This window comes from Pogoniulus pusillus, chromosome 4, assembly GCF_015220805.1.
Source record: "Pogoniulus pusillus isolate bPogPus1 chromosome 4, bPogPus1.pri, whole genome shotgun sequence".
In the NCBI taxonomy this organism is placed as follows: domain Eukaryota; kingdom Metazoa; phylum Chordata; class Aves; order Piciformes; family Lybiidae; genus Pogoniulus; species Pogoniulus pusillus.
The window spans coordinates 4877792-4897986 of NC_087267.1; the positions used below are offsets into that span (position 1 = coordinate 4877792).

Below are 20195 nucleotides of genomic sequence, written 5' to 3' on the forward strand. Positions count from 1 at the left end.
GGCTCTTGTCTGACACTAGAATAGATCAATGATCTCAGAGGGTCAGAACACAGTAAATTCTGAATGAACAAATCAAGCTTAGATACATTCACTTCATATACTTGATCTTAATGGATGCTTAACAAATACTGTCCTGGTTTTGACACTGGTGAAAGTAAGTGGTCATATTCAGGAGGTGGGAGTGTCAACATAATCCTTCCAGCCATACCCTGGTAATCCACTTCTCTCATGGTATATTGTGTCTCTGCTATCCTTCAATTGTCTGACCAAAGGGCATTTGCTTATTGAAACAGCCTGGTGTCTGCTGAAGTTAAAGATCAAAGCAAAGCCAACAAATTCTTCTACATATTCCTCTGTCATATAAACTTATGTTGTTTGTTTCTTTTAAAGAAAAATATGTTACAGAAACCCACAGATCTGCAGTAATGGAGAAAACCACAGGACAAAATAAAGCCAAATGGCAATGAAGTACTTTGTGCAGGACAAGAAATTATCAGAAAAGAAAGAGAAAATACTAATTTCAATATTTTTTGTTTATATAGAAATGCTGTCAGATTTATCTAAATGCCATTTTTAGTTATGGTTTTCTCACCTAGACAATACACTACAAAAATCTTTATAACAATTAATTACTTACTTTCTGGATACTTGTATCCTCAGTAAGGTACCTGAGCCTCAGATCAGAGCTCTCTCTCAACACTTTTACAGTCATAGCATGCTTATTAAGGAGACCTTGTATTTCCAAGCTTAGAAGCTTCACTACAAGAAAAGAATGTGCAAGAAGATTTGGTAAGATTAGTGTGCACAAGCAATGCCATGCATTAGGTATGCAGCAGCAGAAACTCAACTTGCATGTCAAGTGTGAGTCAAACTGTGACAACAATGCAAATCCATCCTCCATTTACAGTCATTGTAGGTTTAATCAATAAGCAGGTACACCAAAGGTCTTGAGGCTCCACTAGTGTGACGTAAGTTCCTATGTAAAATAGCAGCGGACAAATGTGCCTGCATCTGAGGCTATACATGTGGGTAACAGTTGTTTTGCACCCTTGTGGATTTTTCCATCTGAATCTTTTTCCAGTTAGAATATAAAAAGATTGTTCTGGCATGTCAATCATAAAATCACTCTTAAAGTTTATGGATACAGAACACTCAGGTAAATAAACAAAATGGAAAGTCTTTTACATACCCTCCTGCCCTCCACACAGCGCTGGAGCTCAGGCTTAGCTAGCACAGAGTATTGGCAGCCGTGGGGCTGCCATGTTATTTCTCTCCAGTCACAAGTCCTGTTGTCAGAACAGCTGAGGCAAGGGACGATCCACTGTCCTGGAAAACAGCAAGAGGCTGTCAATACTTCCTCTGTGCTTCCAATCAAATTTCCAGAAAGTGCAGTAGCCTAATTCACCTACAGGGTTTTATTATAACCTGGGGTTCTTGTGGTCCCTATCAGTTGTCTCTCTGAGATGCTAAACACATGGTTAGTGCTTACTGAGTTCTGCATTATTGATACTGAACAAAGAACTCATTTTTCTATGTTAGCCTGATTCAAATCCCGTTGTGAACTTTGTGCTAATTTGAAGCAGGCTAGAATGTTTTGGTGAAAAGAACTAGATCATAGGCTATGAAAAGGAAAACAATGGTTATGTCTACTCCCCTCACAGTCTCGCTGAGAGGTACGGGAACAGGAAGGGAAAACATTAGATAACACTTTCACCATTTTGTCTGCACTTTTGGGCTGGGCTTTGACTGAGCTGCATCTCTTTAACCTCACCTGCCACTCACCTTTGCTTCTTAACCTCTTGTCTGAACCTCCATTCTTCCTTAGGACTGGGGTAAGGTTGAGGGGGCAGGGGGAAGGTGCAGGGGTGGTTGAGAGCCCCTCCTGGGGACTCAGGTTTCTGGGAGGGCAGTTGTGTTTCTGTATTACCTTTTACTTTGTATATTTCTGTATATAACTGTATATACTGTAAATATCTGCTTGTATATTGTGCTAGCTGTAAATAGCTTCATTTATGTTCCCAGAACTGGCTGAGTCTAGTGGGGTATTTCTAAAAGTGGGGGGGGCAGGGTACATCCAAACCACCACAAACTTCCTCCAAAGAGGAGTGCCATGGTGACTAGGATAGGAGGAAACTGGTTCCATCTGGTTAGATCCTGAACTACACTGCATCCAAAGACTAGAAAGGAGGCATGAAATCCTGGTTATACTGAACTGCAAAGTGAATGTCTCTGTGTTACCATAAATGTCAAAGCAGCTAAGGTTTTGTCTCTACCTCTGCTGCTTTTCCTCAGGCTCAGCCTGCATCTTAACTAACAGAACTTTCGGCAGTGTTAGTTGCATTTTACCGTTATAGTACCTCACTGTCCCTACACAGGTAAGATGTCCTCTGGTGCAAGTACAGTGTATGACACTGCTTTACTTCTGCAGAAGTTTGGGGTTTTCTTCTGAGAGAAACAGAATTCCTTGGCTTCTCTGAAAGTTTAGCTTATTTGTGTAAAAGAGATGTTGCTGCTTTAGCTGGGAATTTGCAGTTGCTCCCATATGTGTTAGGGCTGGAACACCTCTGCTGTGAGGATAGGCTGAGGGAGCTGGGGTAGCTCAGCCTAGAAAGAAAGAAGTATCCAGGGAGACAGTATAGCTGGAAGTTGTGATGCACATCAAAACTATTCAGCCACTTGTTGCCAGATAATGTAAACTTCATTTCAAGGCTCATTAGACACTTCTTGGCAATCATTGCTTTATAAGCAGAAATGATCCTTTCCTGTTTAATATACTTATCCTTTGAGACTACATCTCCTGAACAGTTTACATTTTAATTGTGTGTATTGTTTGCAACAAGGATGTCAAAGATATTTTACACTCAGCTTCACTTAGCTAGATGCAGTATTCTAAAGAAGGATGTATTAGAAGAAAGATAATTTCTGTCCCAGAAGAACTCTTCTGTGGATTGTGCTTAAGCATTCTAGTCAGGAACTTCATGTCCTGATACAGCAGCATTGGATGGGATGTGGTCCTAATTAAACCAAAGGGATGTCTCGATGGTATTGGTTATTGTATGTTTGACTGGTCCAGCCTAGTTTTACAGTATCAATATATGTAAAAATACACACATTCTTTGGAATTGTAAATTGTTTGTGTTTACATTATATATGTGGAAATAAAAAATTGAAATGTGTTCTTTTTCTAAAGTTATTTTTATGCTGAATAAACTCTTCTATTTAGACAAAATCATTTTTATTTTAAAGAGTTTTGATGGAAACATTTCAATGCATTTTAAAGCCTACATGACAATAACACAAACAGCATGGATCAGTCATTAGAAAAGTTAACCAAAAATTGTCACAAACTAATTAGATTGATTTCTATAATCTGCATATATTGCAAGTGATTAACTAAATTTATTATGAATAGGCTAGTGTATATGTCCATAGAAAAGAGGAAACTGTTTCTGGCTTTACTTTGATGAGGTGCATGAGTTAATTTTCAGAAGAAAGAGTATTAAGTACAAACCTTTCATGTCTCCAGCTTCACAAGTCTTAAAAACAGTCTGTGAAATTGCTGAGAGATATTCATGAGACAGAGGCTGCAAGCCACAAGACTCCTCTGGACGAATTCGAGAGCCACAGTCCTGAATTAAAATGAGATTGGTGAAAATGACAGCACTTCACCCATCCATATGACTTTGAATTCCTTTTCAAGGACATTTAAAGAGGAAAAAAGGAAGTCATTTGGGGTTGATTTTTCAATTAATTATTCCTTTGCTCTTCAATATAAATGTTTAATATGAAATTTATAATCCTATTTCCTTTCAGACAATAGTTTTGCAAATCCACAGTAAAGGTACAAGATACTGGAAGAAAAGGCAAACATACATAACATTCATGTAATGCTGTGTTATCTCTACTTATGGCACATTCTCTACCAGTTTGCCCTTGTGAATCTGCCTTTTTAAAGAACTGCACATACATTGTACTACTAATGAGTTACAAGCAAACTATTTAAATGGAAACACACTGGTATGGTATAACCAAAAGGATAACAAAATGCAATTTCTAAAACAAAAAAAGCACCAACCACCCAACAAAACCCAAACAAAGGCAAAACAAAACCCCAAAAATAACCCACCAAAACAAAACAAAAAAACCCCAATATAATTCATTGATCTTCACTCAATTTTGTTGATTTCTGTTTCTATTTTCTGAAATGATATTTCAGTTAATTTGGCATGCAGTGTTTCAATGAAATGGTGCTGCATGTAAGAGGCGATGCCTAGAGAAGAGGGGCCTAGAGAAGAGGAGGCTCAGGGGTGACCTCATTGCTGTCTACAACTACCTGAAGGGACATTGTAGCCAGGTGGGGGGTGGCCTCTTCTGCCAGGCAACCAGCAATAGAGCAAGGGGACACAGTCTCATGTTGTGCCGGGGTAGGTATAGGCTGGAGGTTAGGAGGAAGTTCTTCCCAGAGGGAGTGATTTCCCATTGGAATGGGCTGCCCAGGGAGGTGGTGGAGGCACCATTCCTTGAGGCCTTGAAGAATTTGGTTGATTCTATGATTCTATGTACAGAATATTAAAGGCTTTTTTAACTGTCTGCAGAATTTACAAAGTTTTCTTCAGGTGCTACAGTGACATGACATCCTTCTTACCTTGCCCAAAGATGAAATGTCATGTGATCTTAAGTGCGCTTACAAAGGATCACTCATGGCAAAGATAAGAGCCAGAGATGTAAACTCTCTATATTCTCCTTGCAAAGTTTCATTTTTAGAAGGCACACATAAAAAAAAAAAACTTGAAATGTCTGGATTAGAATCAAAAGAAAAAAAATCTTCTACACTGTATACTTCAAGGCACAGTCCACTGGTGTGACTTTTTTTTCATCTTTACGGAAGGCTTTCTGGACACTAACAACATAAAAGTGGAAAAAAGCTTTTCTCTCTACATCTAGATAGCTTTCAGTCAACATCAACTAATACTTAGAGAGTAAATGTTTCTGGAGTCCATCTGCTGTGTGAAATGAGAATTTGTTTCTGTTCAGATCACAGAATCAGCCAGGTTGGAAGAGAACTCCAAGATCATCCAGTCCAACCTAGCACCCAGCCCTATCCAATCAACTAGACCATGGCACTAAGTGCCTCATCCAGGCTTTTCCTGAACACCTCCAGGGACGGTGACTCCACCACCTCCCTGGGCAGCCCATTCCAATGGCATCATGCTACAGTGACCTTGATTCATCATAAAATCTTAGCCTGTAAGTGATTAAATAAATTTCTGATCTTGCTACTTTACAGTTTTTGCAAATTATTATTTTGGAGCTATTAATACATATTTTATTTTTTAGGTGTCAGATTTCATAAGAATTTTGTTTAGCTCAGCTTTTAACAACCACGTTGTATTATCTCTCAATTATGTGCTTATGCATATGGAGACATATAACCATACATATATGTACATACAGAAGCTCAGTTGTACCTAAGTATTAAAATAACCATACCAGTTTTTTAAGTCGTATAGATGTGAGTGTGAGAGATGAAGAGCATGAGATGTTTTGACTGTCTCTATGTTCTACACTCAAATAATCAAGGCTGAAGTGAGTGTTGTATAAATAGTACCATTGTAGTTGTATGCCTTAGAAAAAGAGCTTCCTTAAATATTAACAGATTTTTAATTTTAATTTTTGCCACCTCCACCCTAGTGAAAGAAGAAATATTCTGAAATTGCAGTAACTGCCTAGAGATTAATCCCCTTAAGCTTTCCCCAAACTGGATGCAGTTAAAAGCAGAGAAGAAAAGAAGTCCATGATTTCCCTGGGAAAATTCATATTGAGTAGAGACAAGTAGCACTTCATAGAATCATAGAATCAACCAGGTTGGAAGAGACCTCCAAGATCATCCAGTCCAACCTATCCCCCAGCCCTAGCCAGTCAACTACACCATGGCACTAAGTGTCTCATCCAGTCTTTTCCTGAACACCTCCAGGGATGGTGACTCCACCACCTCCCTGGGCAGCCCATTCCAATGCCAATCACTCTCTCTGGGAAGAACTTCCTCCTAACATCCAGCCTATACTTCCCCTGGCACAACTTGAGACTGTGTCCCCTTGTTCTATTGGTGGTTGCCTGGGAAACAGGCAACAGCCTGTTTGAACAGCCAATGCTCCGCCAGTGACAGAGCATGTACATTTTTAGCATCTACAGCTGCTGCTACCTATCATCTCAAAAATGCATTTTGAAATAAGAAGGTAGAATTTTTGTTGTGTTTTTTTTTTTCTGTAATAACTCAACGTTGTTAATTCAAAGTTGTTGTTAAAACTGTCATTTTCAGAGGAAAGTAGACTTATGCTAATGAATTGAATGCTTTGGAAGCTCTCAACTAGGATGCCTGTGTCTAGGCTCAACATTCATCTTTATCAGTGTCTTTCTTGTATTTATCTTAAATCTCTAGTGACCAATGGGAATAGTGGGCCCAGCACTTCAAAAACCAGGTAATTTCTGTTTAAGTACTCATATCTGAAACTGTACACAGACCAAATCACTGAATGCTACCCCCACCGCATTAATGGAGGACCAGTGTGTGTCAGAATGGTTTAAACTAAACAACAAGAGAAATACAAATAAGCTTACAAGAATTCATCTTAGCATTGCTTACATGTACCCAAAATGCTGCCTCTTTTTAATACCAAGAGCCTGTGCCTGTCCGTGGATGAGATAAACCTCACTGACTTGTTCTTGGCAAAGAAGGGAGGAGACCTTTCCATTCATTGAACTCTGACTCTGCGCTCCTTCAGTTTCACATCAGCATAGTAGCTGACTCTGGGGCATCACAGCCCTGCCTCATCTTACAATGCTGCCAGGGTTACCTTATTTCTTTTGACTGTTTACATTTTAGACATGGCAGAATGAAACATCTTGTGAAAGAGGTAATGAAAATTTTAGGCTTGCTCACCATTTTATATGATCTCTCTCTATTTAAGCTGACCTGAGTTTCTCATTAAATCTTTTCATGTTCATCTTTTTCTACTATTTTACACATTACTAAAATGGGATGAGAAGTGATTTAAAATGATTCTATGGAAGGAATTCTAATAAAATTAGTCAAATAGTGAGCTCATGAAACAGTGTCTTATTGCTAGGGAACAAATTGTGAGCAGATGGATTAGTTCCACTCTATCAACTTTATTAATATGGCAGTAATAAATGAAGGAACAGTTGGCATATTGACTTCAATTCACCTGTCTCCCACTGTCTGGCTGCATTACTCAGTGATAGATGAATCTCCACAGATTCAGAAGTTCAAGCTGGTTCAGTTCAACACCAAATAGCTCTAGAATGCTCTCACAAGGAACAAGGCAGTTTCCCAAGAAACTTCACTTCTCTACTGCCTTTGGCTAGGAAATAATGGCTATTATTGTTCATCAAGCAAGACAGAGATGAGGACAATGCCTACATCAAAAGAATCACAAATCCACCAAACAGAAAATATAGGATTAATGAGTTGAATTGATGGAGTAATTTGCCTGTGTGCAGCAGATATATTTCAAAGAAACTGCCACCAATATGTTTTGTAGAGAACCTAATGTGTTCCATCTGTAAAAATGTGATTATATTTCCCCAATGACCTCAAAGGCACTGTCACAAAAAACACCAAACGCATTAAAAGACTGTGAGATGCTCAGTTCCACACAGATCTGGTTGGGGCCATAAAAACACCCTAGGAGCCTGGGCACTCACAGGGTTGGAGCCATGGAGAGATATGAAAAGCTGAGATACAGGCCATATTGCCCAAGCATGTCGGAGACATCAGAGAAAAGTGGGAAATGTGGATAAAGTGCATCCATCAGACTAAATTGGTTTCAGGTTCTTTCCACTATTCAGGTAATTGTGGTAATTTCTATTGTTTTGTCTTAAGAATACACAGGTACTATGAAGTTTTCTCTCTCAGCCACAGATTTCTGAATATAAATCTTTTGGGGGAATAATGCCAGATGCTTTAAGCAGTGTCAGAACAATGTCATATCCATACAGCAGGTCTTTTACCCTCTAAAGAACTTTTTAAAATCCCAATAGGTGCCTCTCTACATAGACAACAGCCTCAAAGCAGAGATTATACGGACAAATAAATACTAACCTGACACTAGAGCAGATACAAAGTGGCTTCCTATGCACTGAGAATAACAACCTCAGAGAAAGCTATGAAACTGTTTTGAGAAATGACCACAACTTATAAAGAGATAATGTTGCCATTTTCACAACACTATTCTACTATCTTTTAGGCATGTGGAGAATGTAAAAGAATCCTTTCAATCTATGAAGGATTTTGATTCAGTTCTGTTTTACATCATGTTAATATTGCAGATGATGTCAGTCAGACTTTCTATCTGCCTTCCTTCTCACAAATAGTCAATAATTTAAAGTTCTACATTTGTGGACCACAGGACAAAAATATTCACATGAGGACTAAGAAAGCATGACTCTCCATCTAATAGACTTGTGAATTATGATTCTGAGCAGCTCAGAGAAGCAGCAGAATTAGTTGAAGCAAGACTGCTAATTCCAGTAAGAATAAAATACTGTAAACATGTTTTGGAAAATATTTCAAGCTGTACCTGAAGATAATTACAGAATTTAATATATATTGTTTTAGTATTTAAAGTTGAGTTGTGCATGGACTTTTCAATTGCTTTCTTAGCAAACCTGTTTTCCTAATGCAATTAATTAACATTTTTTCCAAGCAACAATGGTGATGATTTCCAGCTTGTATGCTCTGTAAACTAAAAATACAAAGTAAGAAATAAAGAATGAAAAGAATTTAGTGTTTCTTCCTCCCTCGAAATGAAGATACAACAGGAACAAGGAATAGCAGATAAAGAGATAAGTGTTTTGCTATTTCAGGTTCTGGTGGTTTGTTAATTTAGAAAGTCAGGTGGTAATGTGGGCCTGGAGATTTCTAGAACCACATTAGTTTGGGATTCCACCCTAGTACTCCTCTTCCTCCCCATCTTTTCTCAGTGCAAGCTCTGAATGCGAAGTGACTTGAATTTTACCAAGTTCGCTATCTGAAAATGGGGAATACCTTGAGAAAACCATGTGCTTTGATAGTGTGAATATCAAAGGAATTATTAGTTATTAGTGGTTCTCTCTCAATAAAGTGCTAGTGTGGTCCTGAATGTTTTCTCCTGCTAATTAGGTCAAAAAACCCCACTGTATTATCTGGGCAATCTTGCAGTGTCATGGCTGTTTCTAACAGCAGTCTGTTCTACCCTCCTATGCTCAGGGTATATGGCATTCACAGTTTATACTGCAGAGAGTTCTATGTGCTACACATTTCTATGTGCAGGTGTTTGAGCTCTACCCTTGTCCCTTGGGTTTTAGACTAAGACCTTTATATCCCAGCCATGACAAACACAGCAGAACTTCCCAGAGTGAATAGCTAGCACCACATTCAGAAAGTATGAAAAAGCATTACTGTTCATTCACACTGAAATCAAGACACTGACAATGAGTGCAATGCACTGAAAAAAAAACCAAACCAAACAATTTTTAGCCAAGAATTTGGTCCAATGAGCTATACATCTGCTAAAGCAGCTAATAAAACTGCTTTTCACAGTAGCAAGGCTTGCAGGTAGGAACTCAGTGTTTCAAGTTGTACCATATCAAAAATACTTGTCTTCAGCACCAAATCCTGTAGACCTTACCTAATCATCAACTAATTTAATTTAGAGGTTGGGGTATACTGATTCCAAGGACAGATTTATGGTGTTTGGGTCTAGTTGACAATTCCTTCTCTTAATTTCTGTATCAGCTTGGCAGATGATTGGCATGAGTAGTGTGAGATGAAGCTCCTAGCTCGCTCAGTTGCTACCATCCTTCAAAGTTTCTTTTAGTGAATATAGGCAAGACCACCCATAGTTTATCAAAGCTGTACTGGTCAGCCCCTTTAGCTATAAGAATTAAAACCTCTGTCACAAGTGCTTGATCTGATTGGTATTTTTTTTCAGTAAAATATTCGTGATGAGTAGCAAGTTAGTGACTGCCAAACAGGATGCAAAAGAACCAAGTTCTGCAAGTCCAGTTCAGTAGGAGTACTTGATTTGGTGATGATGGTGAAATAAATAAATAAATGTGAATGTTGGAATTTCCTTCCCTGGTCTAAACTGAGCTTAAATTAGCTCAAAGTGAGCCATGCATAGACTGACAGCGAAATTTCAAGAAGTGTTACTTTGGGAAAGTAGGAACAAAACCCCTCAGAAATAATAAATAATTTGACTAAATACATTCATCAAACAAGCTATGAAAGTTTATTCTTTTATTTATATTATGTTGGCTACAGGGTGAATACAAATGTTTTTTAAGGAATTAGTGCAGAGGCTGTTTTATGCAGAAATTATCCTCCAAGGCATGCTTGGAGAGGCTCAGAAACACCAAGTGTGGAAGACTTCTGATACTGTTTTCTCAGGCAAGGCCAAAGACCTCAGCAAGTTCCTGCCTTGTACATGTGGGTGGAGGTTTCACTCTAATGAGAAGCACACTTGTGTCTGGAGACAACAGGAGGTACTTCCCTTTGCATATTTACAACGTGCATTGATGTATGTTTGAAGAACCTGAGCACATGGCCAGCTTCATGCAGCCACACGCTTTGATGTTGCCTGTCATTCATGGTGTCCCAGGGAACACATAAGGCCAAAAGCCTGAAAGCAATTGTGTTGAACAGTCTAGTCATTTAAGTGAGCTCCCAAGAGCCAAAAAAACCCCAACTTCTCTCCAAAAAGCAATACTTCTGGTAAAAGGACCTATGCTTGCTGAGAGTGGCACGAGTGGTTTGTCTGTGCAGTACTCAGTCTGCAGTGAAAATAATCACTCAGATATAGACAGGGAGAGAGACACAGGGATGTAGTATTGTGGGGCCAGGCCTCAGCCTGGGGATGTCCATCCTGTGCAAAGTGGCTACTGCTCCCCTTCTGAAAGGTGCCAAGAAGAAAGAGGCACGTGAAATAGAGTTGCACTGGTTACAAAGCTCCTATTCTAGGAAGGAATGATCTGTAACACCCTGTGCTTGCCCAGCAACTCACTGGGAAACAGGTTGTAACAGCTGGCAGCCCTGCCAGCACCAGCCTGACCCGTCTGGTTTGGGCTTTGTTTTTTTTAAAGGGGCCTTTCATGAAGAGTCCACCTCTGATAAAAGTCTGTGCTTTTCTGCCCAAATATCAGGCCCTTCTCTTATTAAGACATTAAGATGTTTAAGTGAGTCAAGAGACAGGTTCAAAGATCTTGGCAGACAGAGAGAATTTACACGAATCTTTCTAATGGTAAACAGCAAACATTTAATGAAAACTCTATTACCAATGTAAAGTTTAGAACCTTCTTGCATACAGAAAGAAGTATGCAAGGCAAATTTAAGAATGTGTAAATGACACTTGAGAAAGTCTGTGCAAATGCCCAAGACAAAAGGACAGTGATACTTAGATTCAGAAAATGCTGTATAAGCCTAAAGTAGTGCAGAAGGGAACATTCTGACTTACTCCATATGTACAAAAAAGAGTGAAACAATGTGAAGATTTAAGTCGTGAGCTTTTCTCCTTCTTTCTTCCTCTACAGTTGAAAGCTTCAGTAAACATACAATACTTAAAAGGGAATCAGTCAACATCATTTGAGATGAATGTTTCTTGGACAATGCACACAAGGAAGACTCTATCAAAACAGAAATGTATTTATAGAGAGTATCTGGTTATCATTTATACTTGCCTTTCACCATACTGTGGTTTGCCATGAAAAGAATAAAGTAATAAGGGAATTATTTCAATTGAAAATCAAGACATATTTCATTCAAATCAATGTTTGGGCTACAATATTTTCTTCCTGTCAAAAAGCTATGTCCAGCAATAAACTTTACATAGCACTAGGTACTCATTTAATATAGACAGCTGGGAGACAAGACTAGACAGGCAAATCTGTTTTCCTAGAACTCTTAACAAATCTGTCCATGCAGTAGTTTATTTTCTGAGCTATAATGGGGTCAGAACTCACTCTAATGAATTTGCAGCACACTTTCTGCTATAATCACAGAAGTGAATTTCATGGATTTTTATTAATCATGATCTTTTTTTTCTAAAGACACTGATTAAAGGTTTGCCTTCTGGTCTGTGGCAGACTGAAAATGTAGTCTCCTTACAGCTTGATGGCTTGCTGAACAGCAGACTGCATGCAGGTAGCTTTCACACTTGGACAGAAACAGATTGCATGCAGTTAGTGCCAAATGAGCAGACTGAAATCAGAATGCTTTCTGCAACAGCCCGCTCACGGTAATTTACTACTGGATGTCCTTTTCATTCAGCTAATGAAGCAGCCACTAGTTGAACAAGGCCTCTCTCACAAAACCCAGATAATTAGTTCTGAAAACTGAATAATGTTCTTAGTGAGGATACTTATTCTACTGCACAAGACATGGTAAGCGATGCTGAGATTAAGTCTTACTTTGATCGACAATGAAGTCATATTAGCACAGAGACGAAGCACAGCAGAAACAGGGGGAAAAAAACCCTTTCAAAAATTTAAAGTTTGGCTCCCCTAACAATACATTAAGGCAGTTAATCATCTAAGTTCCCCTGACCTACACAAATAGTTCTATACAGCAATTTACTCTCCCTAACAGACAGGTATCTGAAAGATCTCTGTGCTTTGCTTCAGTCTGGAGTGCTATGAAGAGGCAGAATATGAAGACAGAAACAAAACCAAATCAAAGTGGTCGAAGTTGTTCCCCCTGAAATGTCAGAAATATGTTAACCACTGTTTTTTCTTGCAAGGACAGAGGCTACATTTGAATCTAAGCAGTGTTCGAGGCACAGGCAGTGACCCAACCTATACTCATCAAGATTGAGCACTTCAAAGAAATAACTCTGTAAAGAGCTAAGGGCTTCTGCACCTTTTTCTATTTATTTTAAGTCAACCTATGAGGCTTTTTGTATTTAATTTTCTTGTGTCCACTAATAAAATTAACTGCTTTAAAGTCAGGTTTCTGGAGATGTGGAACAATTTTTTTTTTCTTCAGCAAATAGGTATGGATATATTTACATTCAATAACAAATCTTCCCACATTATGAGTCCCATTGTTTTCTGACTGGTAGTATTATTCAATTGCAGGCAATGCCCCTTAAGCAGCTCTGAATCAATGGATTGAATATTATCTTATTGCTTCAATATTTTTGAATAGACAAATGGCAATCTACCTGGTGGTTTTCTCTTGGCCTGCCCACACTCCTAGACATTAACCTGCTACTTTTCATCTTTCTACTCTTCCTCAGTAAGATACTAGGTATCTTGCAACAAGAATTTTACTCTGAGTGTTTACTCAGTAGTAAAATCTTGAACCAAACACAAGCAGCTCAGATTTCTCCCAGCATGAGCTCTTTTCCACATGCCAAAATGCTGCCAGAACTTACCGTGGAGACTAAGACCCTTGCAACTTGGCTGCTGCAGAGAACAAGAACTCTGAGTTTGAATCAGACTTAGAGGATGCAATACACAAAAGAGGACTGAGATAGAAGGGATCCCTTCATCAAACACTGCATTACAGTCTGTTATGATATAGTATACATTAAATACCATTATATACTGTATATAGTAATCTGTATTATAACCCTATGAGGAGAGGCTGAGGGGGCTGGGGGTGTTTAGCCTGGAGAAGAGGAGGCTCAGGGGTGATCTCATTGCTGTCTACAACTACCTGAAGGGAGGTTGTAGCCAGGTGGGGGTTGGTCTCTTCTCCTAAACAATCACCAATAGAACAAGGGGACACAGTCTCAAGTTGTGCCAGGGGAAGTATAGGCTGGGTGTTAGGAGGAAGTTCTTCCCAGAGAGAGTGATTGGCATTGGAATGGGCTGCCCAGGGAGGTGGTGGAGTCACCATCCCTGGAGGTGTTCAAGAAAAGCCTGGATGAGGCACTTAGTGCCATGGTCTAGTTGACTGTCTAGGGCTGGGTGCTAGGTTGGACTGGATGATCTTGGAGTTCTCTTCCAACCTGGTTGATTCTATGATTCTATGCTAGCACTCTAACAAAGGTTAAATTATTAGTGCAAGGATGCTGTCATCTTGCTTATACTTCTTTTAATTCCCTTCTTCCACATCCTTTCTACAGCCTTTCTATATTCTGACAACAGTAGAGAGTCACTGTATAAAAATACACAGATGTGGAGCAATCTTGCTCATCTGACTCTGCCATACTGATCTTTATCCTTTGGCTAGTAATAGCCTTTCTCTGATAAAAATGGCAGTTCAGCATGACTGAATCAGGAGAAGATAATTCAGGAAATGCATTAATGTTTTATAATGTCTTTTTTTTTTTTTTTGTATGTATTATCAACATGAGAAAGTGAGAAAACTTGAGGGAACATCTGAAAGGTGAAAGCAAAAAGAGAAGGATATAGCTTACATGAATGGTTTTTCTTTAGTGTGCATGGCTGTCTAGATATGCCATGTTACGACAAGAGAATGGAATTGCTTAAATAATTGCAGGCAATTGCTAAGAGATATTTGGAAATACTGTGAAATGCCTCTGTTTTGCTATTTTGAGCTTGCCTGCTGTTGTCTTGAAAGAATAACATAGGAGGAAATAACTCAAGATTGGCTGCTAGTCTGAAAGCACCACATTACTATTTTTGTCTCAAGTGAACTAAAAAGAAAATACATAGTATATAAATTCTAGCTTATCATTTTGCACTGTGAAATATTCATGCAAAGACATATCTTAATACACCACCACACAGAGATTCTGGTGATTAAACAACCTCGTTCTAGGCTGATGAACTTCAGCATCTAGTATACTGGGGAATTAAAAGGTACACAGGTCAAACAAGTCACCTTGATGCAGCTATGAAAACCCAGACACACAGAGGTTTCAAGTAGCCTTCACATTACCAAGTTCGGTGGCATGGGAATTCTGCTTTCTCCTGGTAAAAGGGTATAAACTCCTTCAATATATCAGAGTGCAAAACCAAAGCCTCAATATAATGAGACTTGAATGTGCTGTAAGGCATTTCTTGTAAAGCAAAAAAGCTGTCTCAGTCCCCTTCTGCCTTTCTCGTCCTCCAATAAGTGAATTTGTAGAGTTAGTCCTGAGTTAAAGCCAAACATAATAGGCATTATTATTTGCCAGTGCTGGTGCCCCCATGAAGAGTTACTACAAAGTCACTGCTCCTTTTCAGAGGAATGGAATTAATCCAGGTCCTCATCACTATAAATCATTTCCAAGCTTTTTAAAGTTCAGGATTTGCTGAATAAATGAAAGGGACAAAAGCACATCCAAAATTAAGTGTATGGTGTGCTCTTTCCCTATTGACAGACCCCTACCACTAAGACCTAGACAGCACTCATTGCATCTTTCCAGGAAGAAATCTGTTTCAGATGGTCCTTACCTATTTCAAGCTTGGTTTTCACAGATTAAGGAATACTTTTAAAGGAGTCCATATTGGCAGGATGAGAATTCAAAGTGAATGAAAAGAAACATACACAAAAAAAAACCCACAAGTGCATTTTAAAACCTTTACTGTACTTTAATTTTCTGTGCTGTTCATATTACGCTATTGCAAAGTATTAAATCATAATATTTACAGAGCACCTTCTATATTTCAACTGGTTTTGGATAAGTTATAAAGTGTTTCACACCTAAATGTAGGAAGCAGTCACAAAAGTATGTGACTGGAGCAAAGCTTCAAAGGTGAGCGGTGAACACTTTGAATTTTTATTTCATAGAGACTAAAGACAGAGCCTTCAGTTTTATCACTGGTGGGTGTATTTCTCAACTGTTTCTTTATTTTAAGAACTGTACTCCTAAAAGATGATAAATCCATGGATGAAAAGTCAAGCCTCAAAGGCATATAAAGTAAAAAAAAACCAAACACAAAACCACACCAACAAACAAAAAAACAACAAACAAACCCCTCCACAAATCTATACTATGCTATAGGAAAAGTAGCTTTGGTGCTCATTTCCTTTCATTACCGGTCTTCTCCCCCCCTTTTCTTTCACTTCATTTTCCAAAGCAAACCTTTCATCAAAATCACATTACCTCTATTCTGGCTTGACCCCTTATTGGTAAGAGTTTTAGGAATTTTCATTGAGTGAAAAGCCATATTTGACACAGGTCAAATAATTTAGTATCACAGTATCATCAGGGTTGGAAGAGACCTCACAGATCATCAAGTCCAACCCTTTACCACAGAACTCAAGGCTAGACCATGGCACCAAGTGCCATGTCCAATCCTGCCTTGAACAGCTCCAGGGACGGCGACTCCACCACCTCCCTGGGCAGCCCATTCCAGTGTCCAATGACTCTCTCAGGGAAGAACTTTCTCCTCACCTCCAGCCTAAATTTCCCCTGGTGTAGCTTCAGGCTGTCATGCATATTTTATCAGGATTACTGAGAACGCAAATTACACAGGACAGGTTTCATCTGATCAGATATTAACAGCTGAAACACAGACACTACCCCTTTATAACTAAACCATTCAGACAACTAAAACAAGTATTCAGAACAGATAAGATGAATTGTGCCTCTAAACTGCTCATTTCACCTGGTTGATTATAAAGACATCCAAAGGAACAAGCTCAGCTGTAGAACTCCACATTGACAAAAACAGAAGTCAGGCAAGATGGACCCCAGTGATAGCATACAGATTGAGAAAACATCACAGACCACTCTCCCTTCCATCCTTCTACCATATTTTTTGCAGAGAGTGGGGAGCAAGAAAATATTTGGGAGAGGGGGTCAACATAAGCTCTTCAGAAATGCACACAGTAGCTCTTCAGATACCATATCAGCTCTCTGACAATTCACTGTCAGATAAATTTCTTTCAAGTCTTCTACAAAATACAATTGATACTACTGCCTTCATATTTCCTACCATAAAAAGAGATACTATTAATATTCTCTTCTACAGCAAACCAAATACAAAACTTAACAGGCCATAATATACAGCAATTTCATCCACAATCTGTAGCAGAAACAAAAAATATAGAAGCTTGAAATGGGCTTTGCAAAAAGTTAACAGTAGGCAACAAGCCACAGAAATGGAAATCAACTTTGAAGCTAAACTGGAAGCTGTACTCTTTTCAGTATGTTGCTTTCAAAGGGAACAATGAAATGTATTCTGAAGAGATGACACTCTTTCATATTTCATATTCATTGGATTTAGGCGTTTTTCTGGGCTCCTGTCTAAAGCTGATGATTATTTATTTAATGTATTGTAAACTAGAAAAGAAATAGTCAAATTCCTATTGAGAGTGGTGTATCATTAATCCATGATTCAGTTTTTACCTGCTTTTTGCTGATAACAGCCACAAAATACAGAATTCTTGAAGTAGAACAAAATAACTGCAATGCTTCATTTTCGTTTTCTGAAACACTGCACCTTCTAGCAGAAGACTTTGTATTTATTAATGACCCTTTCAGGCAGAGTCTGGTCCATAATGCTTCATCTTAATTTGGCCTGTCAGGCATTCAGACTCTGTTGAACTAACACAAAAGGACACAATGAGTTTCTTTCCCAATCTCAGCCTTAGTGTAAAGAATTATTGAAGAAGTTGTGGGTGATGTATTGACTCTGCCTTTCTGGGTTTATGCCTGGAAACAGTCTCTGAAAACATCCCTAAGCTGATGACATCACAGTTTCACCTATCTGCACCAAATGTCAAAGTTGCACAATAAAGCCTAATGCTATTTTGGCCTTCCAGAGCTTTTGCCAGCAGGATCTTCCCAAACAGAAGAATTGAGTTGCCATTTCCAGATTTTGCTGGTTATTTTTGAAGGCTTATCTAGGTTTAAAATATAATACACAATACTTTTTTTTTCACTAAAATAACAATTTTTGGTGGCTAGACCAAATCTAGCCTTAATAATTAAGACTAGTTAATTTTTCACTTATTAGAAAGAAGGAAGTCATGAGCCTTCCTCCAGTGGATTAAAACATTAGTAAGGCAAAGTGGAGCATGCATAGTTAAAATTTGTAACACCATGTCACAAGAGGTAAAAAGACAGCCAAACCCACACCTGCTTAAAGATGGGCAACAAAGCTGGTGAAAGGCCTGGAACACAAACCCTATGAGGAGAGGCTGAGGGAGCTGGGATTGTTTAGCCTGGAGAAGAGGAGGCTCAGGGGTGACCTCACTGCTGTCTACAACTACCTGAAGGGACATTGTAGCCAGGTGGGGGGTGGCCTCTTCTCCCAGGCAATCACCAATAGAACAAGGGGACACAGTCTCAAGTTGTGCCGGGGAAGTACAGGCTGGATGTTAGGAGGAAGTTCTTGCCAGAGAGAGTGATTGGCATTGGAATGGGCTGCCCAGGGAGGTGGTGGAGTCACCGTCCCTGGAAGTGTTCAAGAAAAGACTGGCTGAGGCACTTGGTGCCATGGTCTGGTTCCTAATAATGGTGCTAACACACGTTTCTGAGATGAAGAATGTGGCATGATTAAAGTTGAAAAAAAAGTAATAATTTCAGTATTTGCATGTGGCAATAGGTCTTTTTTTCTTTTCTTTTTTTTTTTTTTGGAGTTGCATCTTTTAACATTTCTATCTATCCAAGTGCTGTTCTGTTGTTTCAAAAGAACAAAGCTTTCTGTATTCTGGCTTTGTTCAGCACGCTAGAGCTTAGTATAAGCTTAACATATGTGCCACAGCTGATGTTAATAAACATAAACGTCCCCTAAAGTAGTTTTCCGTATTAGCTCTGGAACAGATGTTTTACCTCTTTTTGTGTCCCTGGACACTACCCATTCCACAGGATTCTGAGATACAATAGGAGTTGTGTGCCAAAAACATGTTTGTTCAGCAACTGTATCTTCATTTCAGCAGGAATGACCATCAATATCAGAAGAAAGATTTTATCAGAACTGGAAAAAATATTAGTAAGTTGCTTTCATTGCACATAATTGATTAGAAATGCAGAAAAAAACCTGAATGCCTTTTAAGACTATGAAAGTAACAAAGAAGTTATATTAGCACTTTACCTCTTATAACAATATGTAACTTCTCATACACAGCAATTACCTTCAGATAAAAAGGGGCATTTCAAACAAAATTGTTTTTCTTCTCAATTGGAGTGTAATAGAACTGATATTGCAAAAAAAATTTCTCAAAAAAATTATTGATTATAGATTAAGCTAAATTTCTGTGAAAACGTTGGAGCAGCAATATATGGTTTGAGATCTCTTTGCTAGCAAGTAACATATGTTGTCTGGAAATGTCTCTGTTTTCCACTACATCACGATTCATTAACTTAAATTAGGTAGGCTCCATAGCTTGCTTTGAACAATTGAATGAAGTAATTACTTCTTTTGGTTTGGATGTTAGGAGGAAGTTCTTCCCAGAGAGAGTGATTTGCCTTTGGAATGGGCTGCCCAGGGAGGTGGTGAAGGCACTGTCCCTGGAGGTGTTCAGAAAAAGACTGGATGAGGCACTTAGTGCCATGGTCTAGTTGATTGGATAGGGCTGGGGGATAGGTTGGACTGGATGATCTTGGAGTTTTCTTCCAACCTGATTGATTCTATGATTTTATGTAGAGCACAGAACTGTAGATTTGTTTCAGTTGAAAAGGACCTTTATGATCATTGCGTCCAGCTGTCAACCCAACACTACCATAGACATGTCCTGAAGTGCCATGTCTACCTGTTTACGTAGAATCATAGAATCAACCAGGTTGGAAGAGACCTCCAAGATCATCCAGTCCAACCTAGCACTCAGCCCTAGCCAGTCAACTAGACCATGGCACTAAGTGCCTCATCCAGCCTTTTCTTGAACACCTCCAGGGATGGTGCCTCCACCATCTCCCTGGGCAGCCCATTCCAATGCCAATCACTCTCTGTGCCAACAACTTCCTCCTAACATCCAGCCTGTACTTCCCCCGGCACAACTTGTTTCAGTTGAAAAGACCTTTATGACCATTGCGTCCAGCTGTCAACCCAACACCACCATTGCTATGTCCTGAAGTGCCATGTCTACCTGTTTTCTGAACATGTCCAGGGACAATGACTTCACCAGCTCCCTGGGCAGCCTATTCCAATACCTTTACTCTTTTTCAGAGAAGATTTTTTTCCTAATAAGCAATCTAAACCTCCATTGGCACAGTTTGAGGCCATTTCTTCTCATCCTATCGCTAGTTACTCAAGATTGTAACACCATAGTTCGTCAAGCTCCTACAAACTCATAATTC

At 39.0% G+C, this 20195-nt stretch overlaps 1 protein-coding gene across 1 annotated transcript in view; it reads right to left on the reverse strand.

Moving 5' to 3' along the window:
• CPED1 (cadherin like and PC-esterase domain containing 1) overlaps positions 1 to 20195 on the reverse strand; it is a 153913-nt gene that overhangs the window by 20333 nt on the left and 113385 nt on the right. The window contains exons 16-17 of the mRNA XM_064142046.1: positions 3512 to 3629; positions 1190 to 1326 (exon numbers count right to left, since the gene is read on the reverse strand). Coding sequence (XP_063998116.1) covers positions 1190 to 1326; positions 3512 to 3629 — 255 coding nt within the window. The remainder of the gene's footprint in view (positions 1 to 1189; positions 1327 to 3511; positions 3630 to 20195) is intronic.